General features: G+C 54.7%; 2 protein-coding genes across 2 annotated transcripts; one reads left to right on the forward strand and one right to left on the reverse strand.

Annotated features, from left to right (window-relative positions):
* The first annotated feature begins 3,055 nt into the window (after positions 1 to 3,055).
* Positions 3,056 to 9,605, forward strand: NAXE (NAD(P)HX epimerase). Its single transcript, XM_073322549.1, has 6 exons — positions 3,056 to 3,492; positions 5,541 to 5,649; positions 6,140 to 6,250; positions 6,767 to 6,880; positions 7,839 to 7,986; positions 8,841 to 9,605. The coding sequence occupies exons 1-6, from the start codon at positions 3,290 to 3,292 to the stop codon at positions 9,041 to 9,043; spliced, it is 888 nt and encodes a 295-aa protein (XP_073178650.1). The 5' UTR covers positions 3,056 to 3,289; the 3' UTR covers positions 9,044 to 9,605.
* GPATCH4 (G-patch domain containing 4) lies at positions 9,555 to 18,623 on the reverse strand. Its single transcript, XM_073322548.1, has 8 exons — positions 18,518 to 18,623; positions 17,010 to 17,163; positions 16,178 to 16,251; positions 15,335 to 15,427; positions 13,942 to 14,049; positions 12,455 to 12,558; positions 11,575 to 11,625; positions 9,555 to 10,738 (listed from the first exon to the last, which is right to left on the reverse strand). Exons 2-8 carry the CDS (start codon positions 17,086 to 17,088, stop codon positions 10,333 to 10,335), a joined length of 915 nt encoding a protein of 304 aa, XP_073178649.1. The 5' UTR covers positions 17,089 to 17,163; positions 18,518 to 18,623; the 3' UTR covers positions 9,555 to 10,332.
* Between the last annotated feature and the right edge of the window lie 1,023 nt (positions 18,624 to 19,646).

Here is a 19,646-nt window from a genome sequence, read left to right on the forward strand (position 1 = left end):
CACCACAAAATCCTTATGAAGTACACCTCTGTGCATGGGATCTATGAGGCACTAAATCCAGGTGAAATTCACCCCCATGCATGGGATCTATGCACTACCATGTCCTGGTGAAATCCACCACTTACGTCCTACTTAACCCCCTTAGGTGCATGACCCTTTGCACAGGGGCAATTTTTACCCACAGAGAAAATAAAAATCTACCCTCAGCTGATTTGATCGTGTTTTTCACCTGCTTTGCACTGGTGAGAATGATTGCACATGATGCAGGATGATGGTGCACCAGGCTCTGTAGCATGGTGGTGCGCTCCCCGGCATGGTACCTCCTGCTGGTTGGTCTGGGAATTAGCTCCTTCAGCTTCCCAGTGCCTCATGCTAACCAGTGTCTCACTTGGTACCACCTGCTTCTCCCTTTCTTCAGGTAGCATCCTTTAGTTCAGGCCCCACAGTGCCCCTTCTGTAGGGTACTACCCTGCACCAATGCCCCCACACCAAGGAATACTCCCCGGGGAACCCCAAGTCCACCTTGCCTCAGTGACCGACTGCCAGTATTCAGCTAGCCCCTTTTCTCAGGGGCAAACTGCAGTCTGAAATGACCGCTCATCATTGGCAAGGGGCTTGGACCTGCTGTCTTTTCCTGGCCTCGCTGCAGCCTCAGTACCCCCACAGGCCCTTTTAGCACAGCCTCAGCCTGGGGACTCACCTGACCGGAATCCCCCAGCACTGCTCTGTTTGAGATACCCTTCTCTAGCCAGGTCCTTCCCGCTCCGCCACTGGAGCGAGACTACCCCTACCTAGCTCCCAGCCCTTTTATCAGGGCCAGCTGGACCCTAATTGGATGTGGCCTCATCTGCACTGCCTACCCCATCAGCCTCCCTCGGCTGCTTTCAGCCCCAGGCCCCTCCAAGGGCCGGCTTTCCAAGCTGAAGCAGGGTGACTGCCCCCCTACAGGCTGTAACTGCTCATTGACTTGTTTAAGAACCTTAACATTTCATGCATAAAGGCCCCAGTCCTGCAAACGCTTAAACACATCTGTGAATTTACTTGCATGAATGATCCCATGGACTTTAATGGGAGAGGGAACATCCTCATTTGAGTTCTCTCCTAAGGCCATGATTAAAGGATCTCGCTCCTAGAACAAAGGAGTTTCGCTCTCTGTGGCTTAGAGGTGGTTAGAAACCATAGAATTGGGATTTTTGAACCCTTGCACCCTCCAAGGTTCCAGAAGGTTTGGATTCAGATGATTAGCTCTTAGGTCATCACAAGGTGTTATTTCATAAGACATTCGGGGCCTGAACCGAAACAGTCCATTGAAGCCAATTGGTTTCAGTACATCAGGCCCAGTCATCTCAGTGTCAGCTAACATGAATACAAGAAAAAAAAGTTTTACAAAACCTAAATTAACAGAGAATTTATTTTTATTTGCATAACTTCTACTGTGCTTGGATGTGAACAGTCCCCTGCAACTCAAACACTGCAGCCTTTTCCTACAGCCTGTGGGAGGGAGGGAGGGAGGGAGGTGAAACTGACAAGACATTGGCTAGAAACAAAAGTGAAACTGATTAAGCCCCTGATATGGGATCCCAGTAGAAGATCTGGAGTCCCATTGACATCACAAAGGTGTCCTGCACAAAACAAGTTGCAGAAATGGTCTCCTAAAGCCCAATCCTAACCTTGTAATTAAGAGATTGACCTGGGACTCAGGTGATGTAGGGTCAAGGCCTAACTCTGACACTTTCTCCCTGGGTGACCTTGGGAAAATCACTTAAGCTCTCTGTGCTTCAGCTCCCTTCTGTAAAATGGGAAGAGTGGGCCACTGTGTGTCTCTGACTATGCATCTAGCAAGCACCCAACACAATGCAGCCCTGATCTGAGTCAGGGCCTCTATGTGCTACCTTGATACAAATGATAATAATTAGTTCTATCCATGCACAGCCTCACCACCATAGGATCTGCCTGCAGCAACAGGGCCTTAATCTGTTTCCATTTGCCCTGATGAGTGAAGTGCAAGATAATAAAGCAAACCACATCTGCAGTGGAAAGTGAATTAGATGGTTTTACAACTCTGTTTGAATAATCTGAAGCATTACTGGCACCCAGGTATAGGGTATTTGTGGCTTTTATTTACTGCATCATTTTTGTAACCCTGACAATGTCCCCTTTCACATTTCAATCAGGCGCTCTAGAAATATTTTTTCATTTGCTCAGAAGGTCACTGCCTGAGTCAAACCCCAGTTTAAGCACACACAAGATGCCAAGCCTTAAGACACCTGCCCTTTAAAGGGTCACGCGTAGATTCCACTGGGTCTTTATTGCTTTTTCTTATCACTCCAGCACATACAATCCCCTTTGCACCTTCTGAGGGTGTTACACGTGCTGAACCTCACAGGCCCTGAGTGTCTTGTAGGGGTTTCATAGTCTAGGGTGGACAGGTTCCGATATTCAGACGGCTTAGAATATCCAGAGGCAGGCGAGCTGGCATAGCCAGATGCTGTGGGGTTTGCATTGCCAGATGTGGTGTGGTTTTTGTACCCACGGGCAGCAGGGTTCCCATACCCAGAAGAGGTTTCATACCCAGAGAGACCAGGGCTTGCATAGTCAGGTGTGTTTGTATTCCTGGCAGCAGGGGAGCTTGCATATCCAGAGGCAAAGGAACTGGTATATTCAGAAGTAGATCCATATGCTGAGGTTGAGGGACTGGCATATTCAGAAGGGCTGGTAGATTCAGAGGCAGAGAGGCTGGTATATTCAGAGGGGCTGGTAGATTCAGAGGCGGAGAGGCTGGTATATTCAGAGGGGCTGGTAGATTCAGAGGTGGAGAGGCTGGTATATTCAGAGGGGCCGGTATATTCAGAGGGGCTGGTAGATTCAGAGACGGAGAGGCTGGTATATTCAGAGGGGCCGGTAGATTCAGAGGGGCTGGTAGATTCAGAGGCGGAGGAGCTGGTCGATTCGGAGGGGCTGGTGGATTCGGAGGGGCTGGTCGATCCAGGGGAAGACGGGGCGCGCTCCCCAGCGCGGCGAGCAGGGGCTGAGCTGGCTGCCGCCGGTGCCCGTCTCTTCGGCGGGCTGTGCGGAGCCCGAGGGGGCTGCATGGCCCCGGGGGGGCTGGCACAGCTGAGCCCGGCGCCGGCGGGGTGCAGGGAGCCGGAGGAGAGGCCTGGCTCCAGCCCGGGATCCACCCCCCGCGCCGGGGCGCCTGTGCGCAGCGCCTGCTCCGTGCGCTCCGGGGCGGAGCGGAGCGAGGTTGGCCGGCTGCAGCCAGAGCTGGTCCCGGGCGGCCCCCCGCTGGATGTCGGGGCTCAGGGCGTTGCTGGGACTCGGCCTGCTGGTCTCGTCGGGCTCCCGGCTGGTGGCGGCGGGCGGGGGGCGCTGCCCGGTCCCGCGGTGGCCTCCTGCGGCGGCGGCGGGGGCCTGGGGCAGGGGCGCAGGCCGGGGGCGCAGCAGCAGCAGCGCCATGCAGAACCCGGGGCGCAGCGGGCTCAAGTACCTCAGGTAGCCCCCTGGCCCTGCCTTTGCGGGGGGGCTGCCAAGAGGCGGGGCTGGGGGAGAGGGGGAAATGGGGGGGGACGCTGGGAGGAGATAGGAAATGAGGAGGGGGCTGCAGGGGCGGAGGGGAAAGGGGGGCTGCGGGGGAGGAGGGGGGAAATTGGGGGGCTGCAGGGGGAAATGGGGAGGGGGAGGGGGGTGCTGCAGGACACCAGGAGAGGAGCTGAGGGAGGTGGCCGGACAGCAGGGGATGGGGAAAGGAGGGAGGGTAGTGGGGTTTGGGTAGTGGGGGTTCTGCAGGGACCTGGGGCACCTTTTGGGGATGGGGAATAGCCCATTTATCAGGGACTGAGGGGAGGGGGACTGGGTGTCTATAGGTGGTTGCTCAGCGGAGAGAAAAAGTCTTAAAATTTAATTAAAAATATGGAGAACGAGAGGATGAAAACACCCCTCTTGGCATCTATGCAGTGTGATTCTCTCTCCCTCCTCCCCCCTGGGCCCTGAGTAACCCCCCCTCCCTGCCTTTTTAAATTGCCTTTGACTTTGCTTTTACAGTTTGGTAAAACAAACTCCCAGCCCTGAGGCACTGAGGCTCCCTGCAGATCAGTGGCCCGACTTCAGCACTGGGGGTAAAGAGAATGCCTAGACTAGTCCCTCTGACCTTTGGTGGCTTCATCACCTGAGAGGGGTGGCAATGCCCCTTGAGACAGTGGGTCCCTGGAGCAACTTATTGCTGTTATGAGAGGGAATGTAGAAGCTGGCCAGCCGGGTAACTGGAGCAGCACCTGGATCTCGGCGGGGTTGGGACGGGATTCGACACACACCCCAGTACATTTGGCATTTAGCACGGGCATTCCACCGTCTTCTGAAGCTCAACCATTGCCAGGGACAGGATGCTGGGCCTGTTGATCTGATTTCCAGATAGTTGAGTGGTCAGGGCTGGCAGGGCCAGAGATAGGTGGCCGGAATGGCTGGATCAGTGATTATGACACGGTGAGGCTGGAGATGCGATACTCCATGAGCATCGGTGAATCAGCGCTCTGATCTGGTGTGGCAAATCCGGTGTCCTGTGAAGGAAACGGATGTGTGTGTTCACGCAGGGGTTGTTAATTAGAGTCGGTCAATACATGGAATTTGCATCCCACGGGAAATGCCAAGACTTCATTTTTACCCCAAATAGAAATCTTGGCCTTTTTTTGCAAAATGAAATATTCTGAAATATTTCCTGTGGCCCTCCTTGAAACATCTTGTGTTCCCACAAACTTTTGATTCAATTTGTACATTTTCATATAAAAGTGGAAAGGGTAAAGTTAAAAGAAAATGCTTTGATCACTTCCCAGCCAAAATATCAGCGTTGTTACGTTCCCACAGAATACTCCGGTGTCTCCGAATCAGCATTTTTCCCAACAGAAAAATGTTCTGTTGGAAAATTTCCAACCAGCTCTGTTATTCCTACAGGCCTCCAATCTCAGCAAGAGCCAGTCAGGAAACCCTAGGCACACCCCAGCACTGTCAAGATGTTTGATGGTGGAGCTCTTGATGAAGATAGGCATGATGTTAAACAGGAGAGATTGCGAGTGAGCCAGGGATGGTGGACGATACTTGTGGTGATCAGGAGATTAGAGCCGTTACATGTGTAACTTAAGGCCTGGCTTCGCTGCAGAATTACCTGGAGTGATCTATGACTCTTCTCGAGTCAGCCTAGCTCAAGCGAGAGCAGCCACAGTGCAAAATTACCCTGGCGTTGCGATGCCCATTCGGGTGCTGCACTCGCTCCTGGGGGATGTAAAGTCTTCGGGGCTCCTTAGTGCTGCAGGAAGCTGAGCTGCTCTCTGAATGCTTTCCCAGTGAGTGGTGGGAGATCTTGCCTGTCCTTTCGGGCGGTGTGGGGGGGAATTGCGGGGCGGTACTGGAGGACGAGCTGCTCTCGAGTGGCGGTGTGAGCCGGGTGCTCATGTCAGCTGCTGAGAGGCAGCACCTGTGCTAACTGCAGCGAAGACAAGTCCTTCGATCGCACGGGCTCAGCGGCTCATGTCGTTTGCTTCTCCTCTCAGCCAGGAGGAAGCCCAAGCCATCGATCAAGAGCTCTTCACGGAGTACAAGTTCAGCGTCGACCAACTCATGGAGCTGGCGGGGCTGAGCTGTGCAACGGCCATTGCCAAGGTGAGCACTGGGTCCTAGTGCTTTTGCACACCTGGGGTCCCCCTGCTCTCGGAGAGCCCTTCCCGACCGGATCCAGCCATGACCTTCTGGGGAGGGGAGGGAGCTCCGTGCAGGGCCTAATGGCAGCGGCGTGGCCCTTGCAGCTCCTACAAGTGATCGCTTCAGGGGACCCACAGTTGCAAACGAGGTTCTTAGATCAGTTTGCCCTGGGAAGCAGCTTCCCAGGTTTATAAGGTTGTATCTGCCACCCCCGAGCACAAGACTGTACACAGAAGGATCCTCTCTCTCTCTTTCTCACACACGTGCGCATGCACGCCACTGTAATGCAGCCACCTCTGGGGTGGAGGCCGCCAGCTAGGCAGAGAGCAGGAGGCAGCATGCCAGCGTGCATTGTTAGCCAGGCTGATGGCAAGCAGCGCAGATACCTTGGAGGTGGCTAATTTGCTTGTTGTGCTGGTTAACCAAAGCCTGTTCTTTTCTCCCCCCCCAGGCCTACCCGCCCAGCTCCTTCACCCAAAGCCCGCCCACGGTGCTGATCGTCTGTGGCCCGGGGAATAACGGAGGGGACGGCTTGGTCTGTGCCAGGCACCTGAAAATGTTTGTGAGTAGTGCTGGCAAAATGTGCCAGCCCTGGAGGCTTAAGTCCCCTCTGCCCAGAGCAGATACAGCAAAGGCAGCAGCCGCCGAGCAATACGCTCACGCAGGAGTGAGCCAGACGATGCCTGGGAGCCTCCCTGGTCCATTCAGATCTTAGCTCTTGGGCTGAGATGCTCCACAGGGGGCCCGTTCCTTTGGGACGGCCCAGCCTCCCTTCCTCACATACGGATTTTTCAGTGATCAGCCCTGGGTGAAGCTCTGCCAACGAGCTGTGGCAGGTGCAGCTGTTTTCCTCGGCCCTGGGCACAAGGGAGTAGCTCTGGATGGGAGAAGGAACTAGGGAACTGGGAGGGAGGAGGTGCTTAGGGGAACCATAGGGACAGAGAGGAGGCTGAAGTGTGTAGTGTTTGTTTGACCTGGTACTTGCAAGCCCCAGGCAGGTGACGCTAGCTGTGGGTCTGTGCTGGGACTGCCTGGTGACCATATTGGAACATCGCTCGGAATTGTTCTGTCCCTGCAGGGCTACGAGCCGACTGTGTATTACCCCAAGCGGCCTGGTAAAGCTCTGTTTGAAGGGTTGACGACTCAGTGCCAGAAGATGGACATTCCCTTACTCTCGGAGTTCCCATCGGAGGTAGGGCGCGTCACCGTAGCCGGTAGACTTAGAATATCCAGCATTGTTACTTTTGTGCTGTCTTGGTACATTTCACGGCTTCGGTTGTATACATCTCACCACACAAAATAGGGGCGAGAGGCTCACGTGCCAGACGCAGACCAAGAGTTCCTTTCCTCGTCCCGGTTAGATTCCGAAGGGACTATTGTGATGGCCTAGTCTGACTTCCTGTGGCAAGGTTTAACCATTAATATTCACCAAGTGCTTTGGGATCTCAAGGAAGAAGGGGAAGCGAGGTATCAAAGGGGAAAGGCTACAGGATGGAGCGTTGTTTTGTCCTGGGTTTGTACAGCACCTAGCACGCTGGGGAGCTGCTCCATGACAGGGCCCTCAGGTGCCACTGCAGTACCAATAAATCCAATTAAAGTGGAAACGAGCAACGTGGGTTTATTGCTTGTTTATGGGCATCTCTGTGGTGCTTATCACCGCAGCGTCTGGGCATCCCCTGCATTAGGTGACAAATGTGCCTGGTGCTGCTACCGAATTATCTGGAGAACAGGGAGGGTGTTTGTCTGCTCTGTTATGCTGGTGTAAATCAGGAGTCACTCCACTGAAGTCAGTGCGCATAGACTCGTGTAGCCGTGTTCTCCTCCTACAAAGATACAGGGCTTGATCCTCCTCTCCCGTACACCAGTCTAACTTCACTGGAGCGACTCCTGCTTTACACACGTTTGAGGTTAGAATAAGGCCCTTTGTATTTAGCTTGTCACCCCAGATTTACCTGGTTTGAGCTCGGCTACCCATGTAAATCCATGGAGTTACTCCAGATTTATGCCGGTCTGAAACCAGGATCTGGCCCAGCTGGAGATGCTGGAACTTGAGGATATTCTTGGCCTAGATGTACCCTGTAGTGTGTATGTGCCGGGGTGGGTGCGTGGGATCCTGCTGTTATAATCTCCTGACCCCCGTTTGCTGGCAGGCCATGCTGATTGATGAGCTGTATGGCTTGGTGGTGGATGCTATTTTCGGGTTCAGTTTCAAGGGAGCTGTGCGGGAACCTTTCGGCAGCATCCTCAGGACCTTGGAGCAAGTCACCGTACCCATCGCCAGCATCGACATCCCCTCTGGTTCGTTCCGTTCCGCCCCGGCGCTGTCCAAGCTCTTTGGCATCCATTCACTTTTCTCTCTTGATCACATTGGCTGCATCAGCATGGTTATGTTCCTAGTGGGCCTCTAAGGTCCTGGGGACATGCTGAGCTTTGCAGCGATGTCAGTGGTTGGGACAGCAACAGACCTGCTGGGTTATCCCAGGCTTCTGCTGTGAAGATTTGTACTATCGATTTAAACTCACTGGGCCACCCAAATCCCAGTCCTCAGCTGTGGCCAGTGCCTGAGGCTTCAGGGGAAGGTTATTGTCTCTACCCCAGTAATACACTTGGTCGATGGGCAGTGCTGGTAGGGCAGGGAAAGTGAGAATTCCTTCTCGACCCTTGCCAGCTTGTGCCCTGTGAGTGAATTCACAAGCTGGCTTTATGTTGCGTCAGCTGGTATTTGCTTTGTCAGCCGTCTTGTTCGTCAGCGTTAGGTTATTGTGCTGAACTGGGACTCAGGAAAAGTGGGTTCGAGTCCCAGCTCCATGTGACCGTGGGCAGATCTCTCTGTGCCTCGATTCCCCAGCTGTAAAATAGGGGTAAATACTTTTTCTCCCCCACACTCTTCTGCAGCACCTAGCACAGTGGGGCCCTGATCTCAGCTGGGGTTTCTAGGTGCTCCCGTAATACACAGAAGAGACATTCTGAGAGCTGTTACACCACCGGGGATTGGAGGGCCACTGAGAGAGGAGAACTGAGCCTTGCATATTCAGTGGGGAACTAGTAACTCCCTTATGATTCACGCCGGGGAAGCTCTTCAGACATGGGAGGGAGTTTGCCTGGAGTGGGAATGACTTGGCTCTAACTACCTCCCCCTTGGTTTATTTCAGGCTGGGACGTGGAGAAAGGCAACCCGGACAGCATCCAGCCCGACATGCTCATTTCTCTCACCGCCCCCAAGAAGGCCGCGCAGCATTTTGCTGGCCGCTATCACTTCCTGGGGGGCAGGTTTGTGCCAATGGCTCTGCAGCAAAAATACTCGCTTAATCTGCCGCCGTACCCCGAGACTGACTGCGTCCTGCAGTTACCCTAGCAGGGGCCAGGCAGGATTGGCATTATCCAAAATCTGAATGAGAGGCGGGGATTTGATTGTGAAGCAGAGACGAGTCCTGCCCAGTATTTGACTGAATCAAGCAGGTGTTGGGGGGGGGCGGCATTGCTGGTTAGTAGGAGAGGGGCCTAGCTGTGCGGTACAAGCAGGGCCTGGTTCTGCAAAGTGCCTTTGACGTGCACTGATCTCACAGGTTGGGGGCGCTCAGCACCTTGTTTGGTGCTAGGAAGTCCCTGGCATAGCTCTGCCTGGCACATGCGAAGTCAGCTGTGGTCGGCCCATGGGCACTGGGGATTGTGCTTGGTCTGACCCAGTGCCCTTTGCAGTCAGTGGGAGGCTTTCCACGGGCTTTGGATCAGAACCGAAGGGTTAAAGTTCATTAAAGGGGGGGTTGTATTTGTTGGGAGTTACACAGGGGTCTAGAAGCGGAGCTACACACGGAAGGGCCTGCATTCCACGGGCTTTACAGCTGTAGCCGCCTCTGATGTGTGAAAAAAATCCACCTTGTTTTTTCTCTGCAATAAAAATTTATTGACACTAAAAATCTCTCTGAATTGGCCTTTCCTTCCCTCTCTTCCCATCCATTCTTATGCAACTGCCCCATGCTGCAAACATACAGTGGGCAAAACTCCCACCACACCTCCTGATGCTTCAACCTCTGATGGGAAGCAACAGCCAGAAATGGGATTTCTAATGACACAAAAGATGGAGAATTGAGTTATTCCCCAGTGGTGTGATCAGCTGATTCCCTTGCAAGGCAGAGCTGTGATCAGTGCTGTGAGTGGTATGTTTAGTCTCCTCTTGGCTCCGCCTTGTCCGGGGTCAAAGGGTTTGTCTACACAGCAGGTTATTGTGTGGCAAGCCCGGGTGTGAAGCTGCTGCAATGCACTGAAAGTGCCTCACGCAATAACCTGCCGTGTGGACAAGCCCTAAGAGCATCTGCTTCCAGCTGAGCTCCAGCAGCACCAGGGGCATCCTCAGGGTTAGATCCTGGAGGAGAAAAATCCCACCCCGGCTGTAAACACAGTGGCTCTTTTCAAGCAGTCGGGACACTAGCCATGTCTTTCCACCCATGTACTTGTGCGCAGAGCGGCCCCCTTGGGTAAGAGGGCCAGCCCGTTAACCCTGCAGCCAAAGCATGGTGGGGAAAGTGAGCTAGAGAGCGGCTGCGGAGTGACTGGGAAGAGGCCCCGCAGCAGGAAGGGCCTCTGTGTGGTGGGTCCAGAGCAGCCCTGAGGGTAGCACCCCCCTCAAACAGGATGAGCCCTCGTTCACTGCACCTTCCCCTTCTTCTTCTTCTTTTTGGCCCTTTTTGCCGCCATCAGCTGCTCCCTTGAGTCCGGCAACTCGCTCTCCAAACCCTCCGTCACCTCCTCCTTCTCTTTCTTTTTCTTTTTCCTGGCCCGCCTCCCCTCCTCCTCCTGCCCTGGTTCTGGCCTCCCATGCACCTTGGCCCAGCCCCCCCTCTCTTTGGATCTCTTCCGCTTCTTCTTGGCTTTCTGCCGCCTCTCAGCCGGTTTGCTGCTTCCCAGGGCCGAGGCACCCGCCACTACCTCCTGCTGACGCTGTGGGGCATCGCCTCTCCCCTCCTCCTGGCTGTCGTTAGCCAGGAAGGCTCGCTCTTGCGCCTCGAGCCGGGCCAGCTTGGCACTCATGGTCAGACCGTGACGGGCTCCCCTGGGAAGAACACACCAGACAGGGCAGGTTAACGACAGCCTGAGAAGAGATCGTGCTTAGGCCAGGGAGACCTGCGACCACCCTCTCATAAGTCACCCCTGCAATGTCTCCTCCCTGCTTCCAATACAGTTGTATCCGACAGACGCAGCTGGATACTGGCTGGTGTCTTAGGATGCTGGGGGCTAGCCAGTTTCCTAGTGCTTGTGGCAGCCACGAGGGGGTGCATGAGCCACACACCCCCTTCCTTGGGCCTGAAGTGGACTCCAGTTATCCCCCTCCTCCAACTCACGGGTCAGGCTAGCAAAGCAGGAGTGAGGACCAGTTCTGGAGACAGGGCTATGCCTGGAGCGGGGGTAGGCTGTCTCCAGCTTCGGGACTGGAGGGGCAGCCTGGCGGTGCTCAACAGAAGCAGCAGGAGCTGGGGGACAAACTTACTCTGATCAATGATGGGTGCTGGGGCCAAGTGTCAGAGGGGTTAGAACAGGCTTCCTCATTAGCAGGGAGCTGGGGCAGCGTGCCACCAGGGAACAGAGCACAGGGTCTGAGCTGCAGCCCCACAGTCCCACCGCACTCAGAGGCGGGGATGGGTTCCTGAGACGTGGAATCAAACAGAACCAGCCCCCCAGCTCTGGATAGTCCCCCAGCCCAGGACGCTACAGTCTAGGAGCCTTAAAAGTCCACCTGAGCTGCGGGAAAGGCCGGTCATTTAGTGGAACTCCCCCACCCACACCATGCTGGATAAATAGAAGGCACCGGGGCTGGAAGGGATCCTGGTGCAACTGGGGGAGGAGGTGGCATTCCGAGCCGGCACTAGCCATGTCATTCCGCCCACTTACTTGTGCGCAGTGCGGCCGCCACAGGCTCGGACCAGCTCCTCATCCGTCAGCCTGGGGGAAAGAGACAAGACAGCTTCCTGCAGGGACCCATCGGGTGCTAACTGCTAGTGTTTCTGTAAGCCGAGCTCTCTCCAAGGTGTAAGGCAACAGCAGGGGAGAGATCCCACCAGCGGAAACCAGGCGTTTCCAGTTTTCCAGGTGTCCCCAGGACTGAATGAATTAGTCAGAGGCTGGCTGGCGAGTGGGGAAGGCTGTCCCACTTCAGCCAGCACCGGAGCTGGGGTGGGAGTAAACAGGGCACGCCCCCCCAGTGCTGTTCTATTCAGCGGGCCCATGGGCTCACGCTCTGTGTCCTACCCCGCCCCTACCGCAGGGGGCACTAGACAGAAAGAGACAGCTGCCCATCTATGCCTCATAGTGTTTGCAAGTCCCAGCGAGGAGAGGAGAACTGGCCATTTCGCTCCTAGTGTGCCACCGAGAAGCCAAGTCCACTGCTCCCCTGGAGAAATGGTTCACTCCCCGAGCAAACCCTGAGCTGTCCAGCAAGTCGGGGTGGGGATGAAGACCTATCAGGGATCTTGACCCCCTCCTTGCATGTGGCACAAGGATTCCTCCTGCACTGCTGGGGACAGATGCGGGGGGGGGGGGAACGACAGCTCTGAGACAATGGAGATCAACTAGCCCTGGGATGATACAGCAGTCACAGGGACTACTGCAGAATCAGATCACAGAGTAGGACTGCCCCTCCCCCACCTCCTTGGAGTACAGTCTGTTCTCACAGGATCTGGCCCTCTGAGCAGAGGTGTCCCCCGTGGCTGGTGGCCCAGCCCAGCAGCTCAGAACAGCCTCTCACTGCCCCCACACCCGGCTGGGCACTTACTTCCTAGCACTGGACAGGTCCAATTTCTCCTCCTCGTCCTCGCTCCTCTCAGAGGTGGCAACCTGCTTCGTTGGCTCCTCCCCTCCTGCCGTCAGCGTGGCTGCCTGGGACGGAGACAGGTGCAGTCAGAAATCAGTGTGCTGGAGACACACCCACCAGCCCACGGGCCGGGCTGCAGGTGTAGGGAAAGCTGGTGCGGGAGCAGGGACTACGTTAGTCCAGAGAGGCAGCGTTGCAGATTAGACTGAAAGTCAGGACTCCGGGCTTCTATCCCCAGCTCTGCCTCTCTGGGTAGCCTTGGACAAGTGACGGTCTCTTTCTGGGCCTCAGTTTCTCCATCCCCACATCTATGCACAATTCAAAGAGGATGACGAGAAATTGGAGAGGGTTCAGAGAAGAGCCGCAAGAATGATTAAAGGATTAGAAAATGTCCCATATAGTGCTTGAGCTGCTTGAGTCTACCTATTTAGCTTAACAGAGAGAAGGGTAAGGGGTGACTTGATCACAGACTATACGTATCTACATGGGGAACACACACTTAATCGTGGGCTCTTCCATCTAGTAGAGGAAGCTCTAAAATGAGCCAACAGCTGGAAGCTGAAGCTAGGCAAGCTCAGACTGGAAATAAGGTGTACCTTTTGAACAGAGAGAGTCATTAACCACTGGGATGATTTACCAAGAGGCGTGGTAGATTCTCCATCGCTGGCAGTTTTTAAATCAAGATGGGATGTTATTCCAAAAGATCTGCCCTAGCAATGACTTTGGGGCAGTCCTCTGGCCTGGGTTATCCAGGAGGGCAGACTAGACAATCACAGTGGTCCCTTCTGGCCTGGGAATCTATGAAATACTCCACTACCCTCTCTTGCGGGGCAAGCACAGGGGTGTGAGGAGGTTGTGCTCCATATATGGGCTGTGTGTGATTAGCTCCAGTATCTAGGCCACATTCCCCTCCACGCAGCTTCAGTTGGATACAGTATTCCTCTTACTGCCCCTAACTACTACAGTGTTGCAGGGCAGGTGTCAAAACCACATACAGCAACCGTGCGCACAGCGGTCAGACTTCTGCCCTGTTTTACCCCAGAGGCAGCTGCATTTCAACATGGGGAGCATGATCCCTGGGCGCTGTTGCTGTACGCGGTCAGACTTCTGCCCTGTTTTACCCCAGAGGCAGCTGCATTTCAGAGCTCAGTGAGCAAACCCTATGCTGCATTCTCATACGCTGTCCAGCTACCGTGTTCCACCCCAGAGGGGGCTGCATTTCAACACGGGGTGGGCAATGCCTGCGCAGCGTCACTATGCGCTGCCAAACAAGTGACTTGTTTCACTCCAAAGGTGGCTGCAGTTCAGCAGTGGCTGAAGCATGTGTGAAGCTGTGGGATCTTTCAGGATAGAAGGCACCACAGAAATGCAAGACGTGATAGCCGACAGCACAGCAGCCTGTCTGCAGCGAAGGGGAATCCCGAACACCGACCCGCGTGCCCTGTTACCTTCACAAAGCGGCCGTACAGCATGCTCCTGGGACTGGGTGCTTTGCGGGGCTTCTTGTTGCTGATCTCCCCGTCCTGCTCAGAGAGCTTTTTCATTTGGACGCCATCCTGGGAGATTTAAACAGGCATCGTGTGATCAGCCAGGCCGGTAGTTAGTTTAATTACATGCTCCATATTTCACACTTACATACTGTTAATTGTAGAAGTGTAGGACTGGACAGGACCTCAAGAGGTCAACTAGTCCCGTCCCCTGCACTCACGGCAGGACTATGTAATAACCAGACGTTTCCTGACAGGTGTTTGTATTCGTATCTGTATTACAGTAGTGCCTAGGAGCCCTGGCCCAGGGCCCCATGGTGCTAGGTGCTGTACAAACACAGAACAAAGGAACAGTCTCTGTCCCAAAGAGCTTCCAATCTAACCGGTGGATACACTCAGAATGGGGATGGGGGGGAGGGTAGAGCAAGCAGACGATAAGACAGTACCGATCAGTAAGATGGACACTGGCTGCCTAACAGTTCTGGAGTTTTTCTGCTAGCATCACGGCAAAGGAGAGTGATCAATCTCAACTCACTTTGCCAAGATGGCTCGGTATCATTGGCTCTGTTTTAGAGATTGCACGCCTCTGTTTCCCAGAGGGAGAACACCACGCCCGAGCCAGCACAGCAAATCAATGGCTGCAGCAAAAAGAGAAAGCCGGTGTCCTGCCACCCAGCCCAGCACCTTTCCACATGAGACCCTTGGACCAGGAGCAGAAAGGAAAGAAATAATCAACCATAATGTTTTTCCTGATCACTGGTCCAAGGATGGTCTTGTGGTTAAGTTACAGGTGGAGCCTCCGGACTCCTGGGTTCTACACTCCCAGCTCTGGCACTGTGACCCTGGGCAAGTCACAGCACCGCTCTGTGCCTCAGTTTCCCCATCCTTAAAAAGGGGATGACTATACTGATCCTCCTTTGTAAAGCCCAGCATCTCGTCAGATCGGGCCCATGACGCGTGGTCCTTAAGAACTTATGTGACGGTCACCACCAGTATTGAACCAGGGATCTCCCAATCGAAAATCGTGAGTCGTTAGAGATTTAGGTAAGGAGCCAAGCCCTGTAGCAGGGGCTGTAACAGACACCTAGCGTCAGAGGACTGGGCACAGAGGGAGACACACACTGAGCAGCGAGTTCCAGGAGCTCTATTCATTGCAGCTTTGGCCAGGGAAAACACCCAAAGCGCTTTTGGAGAAGTGAGCAGGGCTCGGCTTTGTTCTGGGAGGGCGTCTCCTGTACAGCCACATCTGTAGCCTGGCGTCGGCCGCTCTTTATCAATCCCATCTAGCTCTTAGCACTTAGATCTAGATGTCCAGGCCTCCCTGATCCCCCCAACCTCTAATCTCCCCCTTTACCTGCCCAGCCTCCACTGAGATGTTCGCAGCTGACTTGTTGAAGAGGTGATCCCACCAATGGAAAGTGAACTGCTCTGCTGGGTCGTGACCCACCTGGTTTGGAAAAGAAAGGGTTAAAAAACCTGCCTTGCTCCCCATCAGGATCTGCTGATCCAACAGGGCCGCTCTTGGCTGCCGGGATCCTTCTCAACCCAGTCAGGCTCTAGGTCCTCCTTTATTTATAAAGCAAAGAGCTTTTGCAAGTGTGGGACACTCAAGGATCTTGCAGCGTATGCGTGTGTAAGGGAGGGCCTTGGGCTGGCAATGGGGTGGGACAGCTCAGCCCAGGGGGAAGCGAGTTTAAAGCCAACCTCATCTGCTGGCCTAGCAGGGGCTGGGGGAGCGGTATCCGCTCTGGGTTGGGAGGCAGCAGAGAGAAGGAGCAGCTGATTCTCTTTTGCCAATCCAGAAGCAGCGCTGATGGAGCGGCATCAGGTCTGGCAAAGAGAGCCTTTGAAAGGTACAAATAAAGGAGGCCTTCATCATCCTCAATCTCCCCCACGCACACCAAAAGAAGTCTTGAAGGGGAGAAAAATAAGACAAGCCCACAATTTCAACAGGCCTGCCCCACTAGGAATTGAGCTGAGACCCATCAACCTCATTCCATACAGGCCCAAAGAGCAGCCAGGTGGTAAATGGGCAGGATCTAAATCAGTAACTCGGGGGGCCACAGCCTGTTCGCAGTCCCCTGTGTCTTCCAGCCCCAGAGCACTCCTCCTATGTATAAGGCCAAGGGGGCGCTGCATTATACAGCCTAGGTGTACTGACGGCCAGTTTTGCTTGTATAGACCAGGTCTTCCTTACCCCAGCTGTGTCGCATTTCACTTTCACCTTGATGGCTTCAGAGATGCCATTCTCTCGCTTCCCCAGCCCTTTGCCTAGAGAGAGCACAGCAAGATAAATGCAGGACTTCCCTCACGTTAATGGCTCCTGGAGGGGTCGTAGGTGGGGATCAAACCCACAACCTCTTGATCCAAAAACACAAGCTCCAGCTTCTTAAGCTGAAAGACTAACCAGCAGCAGAACCATAAATCTCTTACATGGTTCAGGCACTAGAAGGGGACAAAGCTCCAACAGGCCCCTTGAAAAGAAATGGAAAACCCAGTGCAGTCAAGAGACACAATATTGTGAGCACAAGAAACAACAGATTGGATCAGCACTGAGATCCTTCAAACCCAGTTTTCTGTGCCCAACAGTGGCCAGCATCAGGTGCTTCAGAGGAGAGCGCAAGAAATCCTGCACTGTTGGGATAACCTGTTCCTGGGCAAGGTTTCCTCCTAACCCTCATAAATCAGGGATTGTCTTAAACTCTGAAGCATGAGGTTTAATATCCCTTCAAAAAATTATATCATTGACTTATTATAATTTTGGCCATTCTTATTGTCTACATACACACTCAATCCCTCATTGAATCTGGGCCACAATGACATCTTGTGGCAAGGAGTTCTGCAGTCCAATGGCACGTTGTACAAACAAGTTATTTGCATGTGTCAGTTTTGAACGTGCCATGTTTCAGTTGTACTGAGTGTCCCCGGTCCTTGTGTTGGGAGACAGGAAGCAAAGGAGCTCCTGATCCACCTCCTCCAGACCAACCATTATTTTGTGCACCTGATTTTTGGATGCATCAAGCCCGTACCTTGTTTCCAGCCGTGCCTCTGTAACTGCTGCTCCGCAAACTTCATCCCCACAGACTTGTTCTTGGGAGAGCCGTTCATGATGGACTCAGGTTGCTATTCTAAAGCTTGATGCTACTTGAACCCTGCAGCTTCCAGGCCTCCCTGTGCATCAGTCTATTATAGGAAGATGGCGCATAATTACATGTGCTGAAATGGCCATTTGCGCTGAGCAGCATCCACTGCCCATGGCAGTGTGGCCTACGGGACCAGCACTCAGGAAATCTGGGCTCTATTCCCAGTTCTGCCACTGGCCTACTGTGTGACCTTGGGCAAGTCATTTCACCTCTCTGTACCTCAGTTTCCCCACCTGTAAAATGGGGACAAAGACACTGACCTCCTTTGTAATGGGTTCTTTGCAAGAAACCAGAAGGGAAACACCTGTCCCACCCAGTGTCCCCCATCCCATGTGAACAGTTGGCCACAGCCCAGCAAAACTGATCTGTCCTATTCCGAATGGGAGATCAAGTCCAGGGAAAGCAGGACAAGGGGAGCCAGGTAAAAGCACCCAACCCTTTGAATCCCCTCCTCATCCCCCTCCCTCCAACTCCCTATATACACCCACCAGCTCTCCATCCCCAAGGATGGCAGCTCCCCAGCCACCCCCGGATTCCCATCCAACCCCCCAACCCCGAGATCACCACCCAGCCTCAGCTCTTCAGCTCCCCATCCCGCCCCCTTCAGCTCGCCCGATTCCCATCCAGCCCCCGACCTTCATCTCTCCAGCACCCCAGCTCCCCATCCATCCACCCCACCAATGCCCATCTAGCCCCCCAGCTCCACATCCAGCCCCCCACCAATCCCCATCCAGCCCCGCACCTTCATCTCTCCAGCCCCCTTCAGCTCTCCAGCCCGCCCCCCCTCAGTTCTCCAGCCCCCACAATCCCCATCCAGCCCCACACCTTCATCTCTCCAGCCCCCCAGCCAACCCCCCAATCCTCATCCAGCCCCCCACCTTCAGCTCTCCAGCCCCCTTCATCTCTCCAACCCCCCCAACCAGCCTCCCACCCTCAGTTCTCCAGCCCCCCCAATCCCCATCCAGCCCCACACCTTCATCTCTCCAGCCCCCCAGCCAGCCCCCCATCCTCATCCAGCCCCCCCACCTTCATCTCTCCAGCCCCCCAGCCAGCCCCCCCATCCTCATCCAGCCCCCCACCTTCATCTCTCCAGCCCCCTTCATCTCTCCAACCCCCCCAGCCAGCCCCCCACCCTCAGTTCTCCAGCCCCCCCAATCCCCATCCAGCCCCGCACCTTCATCTCTCCAGCCCCCAGCCAGCCCCCTCATCCTCATCCAGCCCCCCACCTTCATCTCTCCAGCCCCCCAGCCAGCCCCCCACCCTCAGTTCTCCAGCCCCCCCAATCCCCATCCAGCCCCCCACCTTCATCTCTCCAGCCCCCTTCAGCTCTCCAGGGCCCCCCGATCCCCCGCGAGGTCTCCGCCCCCCTCGGCTCCCCACATGCAGCCACTCACGGTTACAGCGGACTCCTTCCCCGCAACCACATGTCCGGCTTCTGCAGGGAGGCCGCCATCTTCCCGGAAGTAAAACCTTCCCCCTCCGCGGCGTTCTAGGTTCGCGACGAACCACAGAGGAGAAATGGGCCCTAGTGTCTCAACCATAGAGTTTGGATCCTCCAGGGATCTTGCCCTGCGGAACGCCTTCCCCCCGCACATCCCTCCTTGCCACTGGGTCAAGGATCCCATTGCCCCAGCTCCTCTGGTCCCCGTGCAACTAGCCACGGGGGAAAATTTCCCATAAAACACTGAGGGAAAACTGGTGTCCTCCTCCCCCCCCCCCCAAACCCCTTTATTGTTGTTTCACTCGGATTGGTTTGGTTTTTGCAGCGTAAAACCAAAATACAAAACAAATCAACCTACACCATCCTCCCCCAAAGCCTGGCTCGGCTTTGTTTTGTTTTCCCTTTTGCCAGTGGCAAAGGAGTGTGTGTGGGGGGGGGGGCGTTTCCATAGGCAATTTTGGAAGAAAGGTTAAAAAAAAATGTCCCAAGTGGCATTGGGCTGCGTGGAACAAGGAGGCCGAGATGCCTGGGTTTTCCAGGGAGCCAAATCCGCTTGCATGTAGCTGCTTCCTTAGACTGGAAGCTGAGGCAGGGCCTGGTGTTGTTCTGTGGTTGTGGTCCACGAGCAATGCTGCAATACGGATACTGCAATATGTGAAGCTGCGGCTTATCCCCCGCCACCGTCTCCTCTCCCCTCACCGACCCGCCCCATCCCCACTCAACCTGTCTAGGATCAAGCGACCCTGAGTTATTCTGTCACCTTGCCTGTTATTGCTTTGCCTTTGAAAGGTTGGAGGAGGGCACAATTTTAAAGGGACACGCAATAACATGACAACACCACAACAAAGAGCTCGGATGGCTGCCGAGGGGGGGCTGACAGAGAAATGCCTCCCTCCTTGCAATCACTGTATGCCACAAAGGCATTGCTATTGCAGCACAAAACCCCCAGCACTGGATTGCATCACCCAGAGACAGACCCTGTCAGAAAGCTTTCTGTTACCGTGGCAACCGTCACATGGCACTTGGCCCCTGTCAGCCCGCGCGGATGTTTGTTTCTTCATGCGACTGTACACAAAAAAAGA

This window comes from Lepidochelys kempii, chromosome 24, assembly GCF_965140265.1.
Source record: "Lepidochelys kempii isolate rLepKem1 chromosome 24, rLepKem1.hap2, whole genome shotgun sequence".
In the NCBI taxonomy this organism is placed as follows: domain Eukaryota; kingdom Metazoa; phylum Chordata; order Testudines; family Cheloniidae; genus Lepidochelys; species Lepidochelys kempii.

Coding starts and splice junctions, on each gene's coding strand:
- NAXE (XM_073322549.1), top strand. CDS start 3,290: ATGTCGGGGCTCAGGGCGTTGCTGGGACTCGGCCTGCTGGTCTCGTCG. Junction 6,251..6,766: donor CCAGGCACCTGAAAATGTTT/GTGAGTAGTGCT, acceptor CTGTCCCTGCAG/GGCTACGAGCCGACTGTGTA. Junction 6,881..7,838: donor TCTCGGAGTTCCCATCGGAG/GTAGGGCGCGTC, acceptor GTTTGCTGGCAG/GCCATGCTGATTGATGAGCT.
- GPATCH4 (XM_073322548.1), bottom strand. CDS start 17,088: ATGAACGGCTCTCCCAAGAACAAGTCTGTGGGGATGAAGTTTGCGGAG. Junction 12,559..13,941: donor TGTACGGCCGCTTTGTGAAG/GTAACAGGGCAC, acceptor TCTCCGTCCCAG/GCAGCCACGCTGACGGCAGG. Junction 10,739..11,574: donor GGCGGCCGCACTGCGCACAA/GTAAGTGGGCGG, acceptor TGTTCTTCCCAG/GGGAGCCCGTCACGGTCTGA.